Source organism: Bubalus bubalis, chromosome 5 (assembly GCF_019923935.1).
Source record: "Bubalus bubalis isolate 160015118507 breed Murrah chromosome 5, NDDB_SH_1, whole genome shotgun sequence".
In the NCBI taxonomy this organism is placed as follows: Eukaryota; Metazoa; Chordata; class Mammalia; order Artiodactyla; family Bovidae; genus Bubalus; species Bubalus bubalis.
Window position 1 is genome coordinate 106882504 of NC_059161.1, and position 11332 is coordinate 106893835.

At 47.1% G+C, this 11332-nt stretch overlaps 1 protein-coding gene across 2 annotated transcripts; it reads right to left on the bottom strand.

The window, feature by feature from the left end:
* Window positions 1-3836: 3836 nt before the first annotated feature.
* On the bottom strand, window positions 3837-7688 carry LOC112577794 (serum amyloid A protein). 2 transcript variants are annotated; one of them, XM_025286323.3, is made up of 4 exons: window positions 7548-7688; window positions 6895-6986; window positions 4507-4645; window positions 3837-4120 (listed from the first exon to the last, which is right to left on the bottom strand). In XM_025286323.3, exons 2-4 carry the CDS (start codon window positions 6983-6985, stop codon window positions 3955-3957), a joined length of 396 nt encoding a protein of 131 aa, XP_025142108.3. In that variant the 5' UTR covers window position 6986; window positions 7548-7688; the 3' UTR covers window positions 3837-3954. The 2 variants fall into 2 exon arrangements, with proteins under 2 accessions (XP_025142108.3, XP_045021757.1); XM_045165822.1 differs by lacking the exon at window positions 7548-7688 and having other exon boundaries at window positions 6895-6989.
* Window positions 7689-11332: the final 3644 nt, after the last annotated feature.

An 11332-nucleotide genomic window follows, 5' to 3' on the forward strand; every position in this document is an offset into this window, starting at 1 on the left:
GAAAAGGAGTTCGTCAAGGCTGTATATTGTCACCCTGTTTATTTAACTTATATGCAGAGTACATCATGAGAAACGCTGGACTGGAAGAAACACAAGCTGGAATCAAGATTGCCGGGAGAAATATCAATAACCTCAGATATGCAGATGATACCACCCTTATGGCAGAAAGTGAAGAGGAACTCAAAAGCCTCTTGATGAAAGTGAAAGTGGAGAGTGAAAAAGTTGGCTTAAAACTCAACATTCAGAAAACAAAGATCATGGCATCCAGTCCCACCACTTCATGGTAAATAGATGGGGAAACAGTGGAAACAGTGTCAGACTTTATTTTTCTGGGCTCCAAAATCACTACAGATGGTGACTACAGCCATGAAATTAAAAGACGCTTACTCCTTGGAAGAAAGGTTATGACCAACCTAGATAGCATATTCAAAAGCAGAGACATTACTTTGCCAACAAAGTTTCGTCTAGTCAAGGCTATGGTTTTTCCTGTGGTCATATATGGATGTGAGAGTTGGACTGTGAAGAAGGCTGAGCGCCAAAGAATTGATACTTTTGAACTGTGGTGTTGGAGAAGACTCTTGAGAGTCCCTTGGACTGCAAGGAGATCCAACCAGTCCATTCTGAAGGCGATCAGCCCTGGGATTTCTTTGGAGGGAATGATGCTGAAGGTGAAACTCCAGTACTTGGGCCACCTCATGCGAAGAGTTGACTCATTGAAAAAGATTTTGATGCTGGGAAGGATTGGGGGCAGGAGGAGAAGGGGAATGACAGAGGATGAGATGGCTGGATGGCATCACTGACTCGATGGACATGAGTCTGAGTGAACTCCGGGAGTTGGTGATGGACAGGGAGGCCTGGCGTGCTGCGATTCATGGGGTCGCAAAGAGTCGGACACGACTGAGAGACTGATCGGATCTAATCTGCAGGAACCCAGGTGAGAAATGGTGTTGGAGGTGCCCATGAGAGCAGGTTGATGGATTAGAGATGAAATTTGGAAATAGAATCACAGGACTTGCTAGTGGATTGGATGTGGGGCAAAGGCAAGGGAAGCATCAAGCTTATATCTCAATTTCTGGGCTGAGTAACAGAGGGAACAGTGATGCCATCTGCTGAAATGGAGGGGCCTGCAGGTGAAAAGTTCTGGAGGCAGATGAGAGTTCCCTTTGGGACACGCTGACTGTGAGATGTCTGGAAGCCATCCAAGCAGAGTTGTCTAGAGGCCAGTCGGATATTCAAGCACGGAGCTGGGAAACCAGGTTTCTGAGCGGGGGAGGTGTAATTTTTGGAGCCGTCAGTGTATAGGGGCTATTTCCTGCACTTGGAGAAAATTTAGAGACATAAAAGGTGAGAGTCCTGGGGTGGGAAGGGGTGGGAGGTGGGAGGGACATTAAAGAGGGAGGGAACACATGTATACCTATGGCTGACTCATGTTGATGTGTGGCAGAGGCCAACACAATATTGTGAAGCAATTTTCCTTCAATTAAATAAGTTTAGGGGGAAAAAAAGAGAGGAAAAAAAAAAAAAAAAACTTAAAGAAAGTGAGAACCAGAACCAAGTCTGAGGGACCCTTAGAGTTTAGGGAGATGAAAAGACCCAGCTAAGGGGATAAAGGAAAATTAAAGGGAAACAAAAGGAGGGTATGGTATTATGAAGCCAAGAGAGAATCTTCCAGAAAGGAGGAAGAGGACAATTGTGCTGAGTGTGTCTCAGAGCCTTCCTGATATGAGACAGGAACTTGTCAACTGTCTTGGCACCACGGAGGTCACTGGTGACCAGAGCTGTTTTGCTGAGTGGTGGGGACAGAGATCAGGCTGGTGGGGGTTCTAGTGGGAGTCAGAAGAGAGGAAGCAGAAAGTGCAGATGGACAGACTCTCAGGTTTGACGATAAAGAGGAAGAGGAAAAGGTGCCAGAGTAAAGAGCGACATGGACTGAGGTCTGGGTTTTCAATGTGGGAATTTATTAAGGAAACAGATACAGAGGGTCTGGACTCTGAGGTGTGGCATGTATCGTGACGAACAAGCACAATTTCCTCGCTGAAGTGAATGTCCCCAGGTGTCCTGTGCAGGACAAGAGCGCTGCAGGAGCTGGGCGGAAGGGAAGCACTAACCAGAAAGTGCTTTCTCCTGCAATGTCCCTCGAGCACCCCAAACTGCAGAGATTAGCACCGTGGCCAGCTGGCACCGGGGATGTGTTCATAGGGTCCAGCTCCAGAATCACAAGCCAGGCAAAGAAGGGTAGGTGTGGAGCTCAGAGTAAATAAACACACACCTCTACTCTGAATGTGGAATTGGGGAGCACTCCCGAGGGGAGAAAATTAATGAGAAAATGATCTCTAGAGAGGAAAGACATGTTGAACTTCCCTGTCAAGGAGGAAGAAAAAGTGTGGATATAAGGTAGTCACAAGAGAGCTTTCTCATACAGGTCCCATCAGAAGGTCTTGTCAGAGATGTAGGTAGGGGAAGTTTAAGGAGGATTATGGCTGTATCTCAGAAAAGCGAGTCTATGACTAAATAAAGCAGGGGAAAGTTAGCTGGGATTGAGGAGAATGTGGCTGCCCGTCAGCTGCTGAGAACAGGCTCAAAGCTCTGCTGAGTTTAGGGTTATGATGGTAGAGTCTGAATGGACCCCAGGTTGTAAGCAGCCTTTTGTTATGAGATTGTTCTCTGTTAGATTTCTAACCCAGGTGCTGAAGGTCTAAAATTTTGCAAAATGAGGGGAAAGAAAGGAAACATTAGAGAACGGATGATTGGCAAGGTTGGATAAACAAGCTTTCCAAATTTTTTTAAAAGGGAAAAATAAGTGTATTGTTACTTGAGATAAAAGTTGGATACAGAAGTCTATTCACCATTCTTTAAGATTTTAGGTCATTTTACTTCTTGGAATCTGAAAAATTCTTAAACATCAAATCTGAAAACAAACCAAACTGAACACCAAAACCAAAGTTTTTATCTGAGAAAGAAGTTTCTTGGTTTTCTAGGAATATATGATTTACAGAATCACTCATAATTCCTGTTCTCTAACAGACCCATGGCAACCCACTCCAGTATTCTTGCCTAGAGAATCCCATGGACAGAGGAGCCTGGAGGGCTACGGTCCACGGGGTCACAAAGAGTCAGACATGACTTAGCGACTAAAGAGCAACAACAGCAGACCCAAACCCCTTCGTTAAGAGACAGTTTTCCTCAATAAGAGGTAACTGCGGCTGGCTTCCCTGGGTTGAGAAAGGACCAGGAGGGGGAACGACTTCCTTTCAAGGACATGAATCATATCCAACACAAACAAAGCCAACTGGCTCTGAATTTTCATGTTGCCATTATTCCTCCACTCCTTGACATGTTTGTTCCTGGGAACTTGAATAAGGCAAGGAAAACAGAGTGAAGGGAGAAGTACTGGAGGCAGTTCTGGATGCACAGACAGAAACTGGCTCATAGTTGGACTTGTAGGTGCTGCCGAGTAATGAACAGGAGATCAAGGTGGCAGGTTCTGGAGCAGGATTCCACCGTCCAGTCCTCCTGTGTCCATGCCCCACACAGAGAGCACCGAGGACAGGCTAGGGGACTAGACCCCACAACTGAAGGGGACAGGACACAACGGCAGGGAGTGAGAAGGCCTGACTGAGAAGGGCCTGGAAATGGCCCCAGTGTAATCAGAGGGGCCTAGGGAGGGAGCGGGTCTGATTAGGGAAGGCTGGAGAGGGCGTCTGTCCTGAATGATGCTGAGGTTGTGTGCCAGAACCAAACACACAGACACAGGCTCAGCCTTCATGTCGGTGTCCGGCCATCAGTCCTGGAACTAACAGGCTGTCCTTTACCAAGAATGACACACAGTCTCAGTATTCCATCTCTTGAGCATTTATTAGATCTGCTGCCTTCTGAGGACAAAGAACTCTCTAGGTCAGTGTCCCTGCCCTTGGGGACTCACAGACCCATCTCCTGAGCAGAGGGAGAGGCAGCTCAGTACTTGTCAGGCAGGCCAGCAGGTCTGAAGTGGTTGGGGTCTTTGCCGCTCCGGCCCCATTCGTTGGCAAACTGGTCAGCCTTCGAGTCCTCCCGTACCTGGTCCCTGGTCATACCCTTAAGCAGAGGGTCTGTGATTCCCTGAATAGTCTCTCTGGCGTTACTGGAAAGGAGGGCAGAGAGGGGATTAATCCAGGACTATGAGCCACAGCCCCACCCTCCCCATCTCTCCTCTTTCCAAGGGATCAATGACTCTGAGAGGAGCCAAGGAAAGAGGGGCTACAACCCTGAGGCTTTCTGGGCTCAGCCCACCTCAGCCCTGTGCTGAGTGAACAGCACCCATAGAGGGAGGGTGGAGAGTCGCTTGTCCCACCAAGTTGCTCTGCTCTTCAGCCCCTCAGACCTCACACTGGGCACAGAGCAGGAATGTGGGTAAGAGGAGGAGGGCCCACAGCCTACAGGAAAGTTCTCCAGGGCTTGGCCCCTCCAGGTTGTCCTAGGCAGCCAAGCTCTGCTCACCCATCCCTGCATCCCCAGGGACCCTGGTACCTGATCACTTTAGCAGCCCAGGCGCCCCCCGGTCCCCTTTGGGCAGCGTCATAGTTTCCGCGGGCATGGAAGTATTTGTCTGCATCCTTGTACTTGGCTTCTTTCATGTCAGAGTAGGCTCTCCACATGTCTTTAGCCCCTGGGAGGAAAAGAAAATGATGAGATGAATGTGATCGTGTTTTGGTGAAAGAGAAATAAATCATTTCCTCCCACTGATTTTAGGTTTCAGCCTTTGACTAAACCCTTGGAGATTATTTTATTGGCTTGAAATGAATACTTCTTTACTTCTCACTTACTTCCCTGATCTGAAGTTGTGAGTATCACACTTGGTACAAGGTTTATTCTGTTTGATTTCATTCTAAGTCTGTTGGAACTTTGTTTTGGAGGTCTGTGATGTGTGTGAAGAAGAGGTTAATGCTCTTTCTTTAAGGGATATTTGCTTATACAATGAACCTCTACCTGGAAAGATGCAGGAGAGGCTCTGACCAGAGCTTGAGAAGAAGGACGATACTGAGAAAGGCTGTGGATATAGGATACTCCCAGCCTGGTCAAGGGGAGAAATCCAGCCCTGGGGACTAACTCGGGCCTGAGTCCATCTGAATACTCAGGGCATGTTTGCACATGGGCACCCGTCAGAATTAAATCAGCAGGTGATAAAGGTGAGCTCCCTAAGAGGGCTTTGAAGAAACAGGGTAATCAGATGCAGAAAAAGGGCAACTGGACCACCAGCTCTAAAGTTCAGTGTCCTCTCCAGTAAAATGGAGGAGTAATGCCTCCCTCAGGGTGGTTATGCAGAAGAACTGAGGAAATACAGGTTGAGTTTATAGCACATTGTCGGTGCTCACTATACTATCACCTCTCTGGTCCTCAGAAGAGTAGGGCAAAAAATAAATAAATAAATAAAGGAACTAAAGTAGGATGAAGATCAGGAAGGATGGGCAGAAAACCCAACCTAGATAGAATAAAATGGCAAAGGTTTAAATGATTAGCTCATTAGGGAAAAGAGGAAAATATAACATGGATTATAATAATAGTTTATGTAATATCTCTATGAGATAACTTATCTTTATTTTAGGTATTAGCTCTTTTCACTGTTCAGAAAAATAGTTTGGTTGAGGGCTATGATATTCTTACTATAGCTATGCACCCTGAGTTACAGATTTAAATTGTTCCCTGCAGTCTAGAGTTGCTTAATAAGTGTGTCCAAATGCACGACATATGTGTCCCTTGGGTGCAAAACCAGGTAGTGTTCTCAATATTTACTGTGCACAAAATCAAGTGTGGTGCTCAGTAATGCACGGATTTGCAGAGAGCCCCAGGGACTGTGGTTCACGGAAGGGACCATGTGTGGATCCAGGCACCTGCATTCCACAAAGCACCCAGACCACGGGTAATTCTCATGCAAGTCATCCTAGAACAACACTGACCTAAGAGATGAAAAGATACTTTTATCTGGGTCTGTGTGAATTCAGATGGAATTAAGAACAAACTCTTAAAACAATTATTGAGCAATTATCACAGAAAAATAATAACACCAAATAGGTTTGGGAAATAAATTATGGCCAGTTTGCTCTGGCTAGTGAGGTCTATATCTCTTGCTATAGGATTCTCGCCAGGTCTCAGCCTCAGCAGAACCATCATCAAGGAAACTCATGCTGCCATTTACTGTGCGGAGGGGAGCTCTATCAGGTTTCCTTCCAAAGGCAGCAACCCCCACTCTCTGCCATCTGCTCAGATAAAGAGCAGGACGCGTGTTCACAGACCCCTCACCCTCCACGTGTACTCTTGTCTGGGAGGCAGTAGAAGGGCCGAGGTTAACAGCAAGGTCTCAGGATGCTGGGTTCAATCCTGCTCTGCTGGAGGATGTTGGACCCTATCTTAATCTCTTGGGGCAGCAGGTTCTCTGATAAGGGGTAATGGTCCCTATGCTGCAGGACTCAAGGATTAAACCCTGAGAGGGAAAACGAGTCAATTCCTGCACATAAAGCTCTTAGTCCTGAGCAGCTACTAAAAAATCAAGGATTTTATTTATAAGTATTCAGTGGTTGCACCGACTTCATGGCTACAGGAGACTTGGAAATGAGCCATCTCTAGTTGCCCAGGAGGCAGCAGCAGAGCCTTACTGGTATTTTGGGAACATGCACCCCGCCCCCCAGATGTCTTCCTCACTCCTGCTGAAAGTTGGGGCCCAAACTTTATGTGACCTCGGGCTTGGGGATCCCCAAAAAAGTGCAAAGCTGGCCAGAAAAGCCTCGGGAAGTGCTACCATGAAATCTAAGCTCCTTTTCCGCCCACCTGTGGCCTTTGCCCTATGGGGATGTGTCCTCTGCTCAGGCGAATCCTGGGGAAGCAGACACAGCCTCCCCTGGCCCATCCTTTGGTCCTTACCTTGACCAGCTTCCTTGAGGAATGTCCCCCATCCCCGGCTGCTGACGCCCAGGATCAGGAAGCAGAAAATGATGCCCGTGGAAAGGTTCATCCTGCAACAGAGAGATGAGTGGACTCAATCAAGAATGACAGGTCTTGGGGCTGAGTTGTAATGTGGATACACTATTACATTCCAAACATAAATCCCTCTGAATTTTATCTTGATAGATAGATGGACGATAGGTTGTAACACAGAGGATCCAGCTCTCATTCCCATTGAATCCTGGGAAATCTAGTGATTTCCTACATGAAGGATTGCAACGTGCTTTTAGCATAAACCACTTTCCAGTCCAGTCATCCTCTATCAGCCCTAAGACCCAGCTGCACTGCAAGTTTCCCAAAGGCAAGAGGAGTGTGTTCATGCTGCCTCTCTGTGATATGAGACGAGGTGAACGAGGCACAGGTGTCTGTGGCCTGCGTGCTCACCCCATCACTGCCTGTACAGAAGAGGCAGACAAGGAGAGCCCTACTCCCTGAAGTGCTCAATCTGGTGGATTCTAATGGTCAGAACAGTAGATTCAGGAAGGAAGCAGAGAGCTGGGCTGCAGCACAAGAATGCTGCTGAAGAGAAAGTCTCCGAAGAGGAAACGTGTTGGAGAGTTCTAGCACCTCACCTGTGGCCGTGCCCTCCTGCTGAAGCTCCTGGTGAAGCTGAGCTGCCTGTGCTGCCTGCCTGGGAGACGGGGCTGGTGCTTTATATACTCTAACTCGGCCAGTGGACCAAATCAGAAATGGGGTGGAAGCAAAAAAAAGAAAGAAGGAAAGAAAGTTTGGGAAATCCCTCCTGACTAGAACACAGTATTCGAAACAGCAGTGTTATTCTTCACTCACATCGAGTTTTCCTAGATTGTACAATCTGGGAACTTTCAGAATGTAGCAGGTTGGGCTTTTTCCTGCCCGTTTCTAGTCTCACTCCAGGAGACAAACGTGTTTTTCATCCTCCATTGTAATGTACTGACTTTTGCTGTGAAGTGTGTGTGCTTAGTTGCTCAGTTTTGTCCGACTCTTTGGGACCCCATGGACTGTAACCCACCAGGCTCCTCTCTCCATGGAATTCTCCAGGCAAGAATACTGGAGTGGCAGGCAAGAATACCAGGCAAGAGTACTCCATTGCCTTCTCCAGCGGAGCTCCCTGACCCAGGGATTGAATCTGAGTCTCTTGCAGGGCAAGTGGATTCTTTAACATCTGAGCCACCTGGGAATTCCAAAGACTAACATTAGAAAAAGAGAGTTGAGTAAAGAATGTGAGCAACAGGGCAAATGAAATAGCAGAACGGGTCCCTTATAAGGGACAGCTCAGGATGAAGCTGGGACCTCAGGGTACAGCAGCAGGAAAGGAAGGAGATAAAACTCAGGAAAATCAAACCTCCAGTACACACAAGAGGGTAGATTCAGCCCTGGAAAAGGGAGTCTTCCAGCTTCAAGTGTATTCATGGTCAGATGCTGTTGATGGTTATAACAGTAGGTCATATTGAGAGGTCATTGCAACCCCAGGAAGGTTAAACTACAGTGAGGAAATTTGCTATGATATCGTGTAGAAATGACACCATAAAAATGAACAGTTAAAGTCCAGATGTCTGTTAAATTATCAGGATAGAAGGTTCAGGAAGGATACAGAGAAAGCTGATTTATGACAAGAATGCTGGAGTGTATGATGTCAGAGAATAGCTGTATCAATCAGAAAAGCAGGACTGAGCTTTATTCTGTGAGTTCAGGAGGATAATCTTGGGAGGAGATTTCATGCAGGTGCTCTCACAGGGATGGCGTCTCTGGAACTCCTTGCCCCATCTCTGCCTCTTCATCCTAAAGGGAAATTTCAAAGGTCACTGTTTTCCCAGAGGAGGAGGGGTGAGGCATGTGTAATATGTCAGAGATGGTGAGGACCCAGAGGACATGGAACTGCTCTTCCTGATGGCGGGTCCCTGGGCTGGAAGCCTGAGGACGGCAGGAGGGCAAGTAAGGCCCAGCCCAGGAGCACCACCTCAGGATTCTTGCCTGGAGTGTTCACAGGACAGCAGGAATGTGAGCTGTGCATTGGAGACACAGGGAAGTGATCTCCAAGACAGATGCAAGCAAATCACAGAGACTTGCCCACTGAGACGAGGGGAGATGGTAAATTAGAGTCTGGAAGGATCTGGGACTTGTGCTCAAGTAGTAATCCTGAGAAGAAGAAGGGGGAAACATTTCCAATTTGTTACAAGACTCAGGGAAATATGAGCAGGACGTTAGAAGAGCGCTGGCCCAGGCGGAAGCACACCAGGTGAGGCTGACACTGTGGTCTGGGAACCACGGTCTTAGATGTGTTGTTGGTGTTTAGTCACCAAGTTCATGTCCGACACTTTAGTGACTCCATGGGCTGTAGCCCCTCAGGCTCCTCTGTGTGTGGGATTTTCCAGGGAAGAGTACTGGAGTACGTGGAGATTTCCTTCTCCAGGGGATCTTCCTGATCCAGGGATCGAACCCACGTCTCCCGAATTGCAGGCAGATTCTTTACCACTGAGTCACCTGAGACACCCTGTCTTAGAGTAGAACCTCTCAGAAATAGGATGATGCCTCTTTTTGGGTCTGAGACATATTTATTTCCTGTAGGTGTAATGAGGTGAACATGTAGGGCGGATAACTCTCTAAAGGGTTGCTCTGTTTGCTTTTTATGCAAGGCAAAGCTAAGCAGTATTTAAATATTCTCAACAGAACTTACACTCCTTCGAAAGTTGGGGTTCCCTGAGGCTGGGGTAGTCTAGGTCCCTGAGCTGGCTTAGCTGACTTGGTCCCAGGAGTAGACATGGTGGGGAGAGGAGATGCTGTCAACCATCTGTAGTCATCAGCCCTGAACATACCCTCGGGCAACTCCACAGAGGGGGGCTGTGATGTCCACATTTCTTCTTCTACCTTCCTCGGGGCAGAAATCATGGGCCAGTGATCACATTCTTTTGTAACTCTTTGACTCTGGGGCCATTCCATACTGGAATTCCACTTCCCACTTTCTTGCATCATTCCAGTCATTTATTATTTGATAGAATCATTAGAGACAAAGTAAGTACGATTTTTAGATACCAAGTCAAGCATTGCAAGTGCTCTTCCTTGTTACTTATGGCACTCTGTCTTTGGAAGGAACACCCAGTTCCTTGCAGGGCCATGCTTAGAACAATAGAAGATGGTCGTGCTCAGCTCTTTTTACTTGTTTCTCCTGCAAAAGAAAACCATACTGTCATGGTGATTTCAGAGTCTTCAGGCCTTAAAGCGATTTCCCAGGAGTCTTCCATGAGAAGCTGTGTCCTGGTTTGCAGAGATGGTCTCTGTTGGTGCCTCTTGTTTCAGATTAATAGTTAATAGTGAGTGACAATCAGCAAACTGTTTTATTTTTGAAAGAGACCTGGTTTATATAATATATTAGATGGTACCGCTTCCTTAATAGCCATGTGTGATAAGACTACTGAGAGGTTTAAGAGACCTTCATTTTCTGTTATATTTAAGAGGAAGAGAAGATCACCAAAGCTTTGCAACAAAAAAACAAAACCCCTCAGGATACACCCTAACTATTAATAACACTTAGGGCCTAGGTCCCAAAGTTTTTGATATAGAGAAATCTCCTGTATTTGTTGCAGCTGCAGGAGAAGAGGGGATAGTCTCTCCTCACACTGACAGCGCTTCTTTCACCAGCAGTTAGGAGGATGTGTAGTTTCTCTAAAGCCAAACCCTGGAATTCTACTACATGGCAGAGAAAGAGAGAGACAGAGAGAGAGCGAGAGCGAGAGCGAGAGAGAGAGAGAGAGGGAGAGAGGAAGAGAGAGATAGACAGGCCTGTGAAGTTCAGTTTACCAAAAGGAAAGGAAACACAGCTTTAGGACCAGAAAGGCTGGCTTCCCTCCTCTTCATCCTTCAGTTCACCAGGGAGATTAAAAGAAAATAGCACTTAAGAAATTATTAATGCCGTGTACATTGTTGATTATTTGGTTGCACTTTTTTTTTCTCAAGGGAAAAAAAAGACACGTGAGGGTTGGAATCGACACATCAGAAAAGGAAACGTACTGCACAGCTGCTCTGAGCTTCCTGAGGATCTCTGTTATCTGGTAGAGGGCAGCAGCTCCCTGATTCTGAGGTGACCTGCCAGGAGGGGGTCGTCTCTGCTCTAGGGGGCTCCTCACTCTGCCCCTGGTCCAAGAGTGTAGGAAAACAGCCTCCACTGACTGCTGGTGTCGTAAGGAAAGACCGGCTTCCTAGAATCTCACACAAATCTGACGCCAGTCACTCCAAACCTGGAAACAACCATCTAAGAGACCAGATCCACCACGTTTCTACTCTCAGCAAACTGCTGGCAACTCACACGGAGGACAACACCCACAGTTCATGCGTGTACACCCAGTACTTCTGGCAGAAGCCACAACAGTCAACACCAACA

What these genes read in the sequence shown, in the direction of transcription:
- LOC112577794 (XM_025286323.3), bottom strand. Translation starts at nt 6,985, where the DNA reads ATGAACCTTTCCACGGGCATCATTTTCTGCTTCCTGATCCTGGGCGTC. An exon ending in CCTCAAGGAAGCTGGTCAAG is followed by an intron (nt 4,646 to 6,894) that starts GTAAGGACCAAA and finishes TTTTCCTCCCAG; the next exon opens with GGGCTAAAGACATGTGGAGA. An exon ending in TGGGCTGCTAAAGTGATCAG is followed by an intron (nt 4,121 to 4,506) that starts GTACCAGGGTCC and finishes CCTCCTTTCCAG; the next exon opens with TAACGCCAGAGAGACTATTC.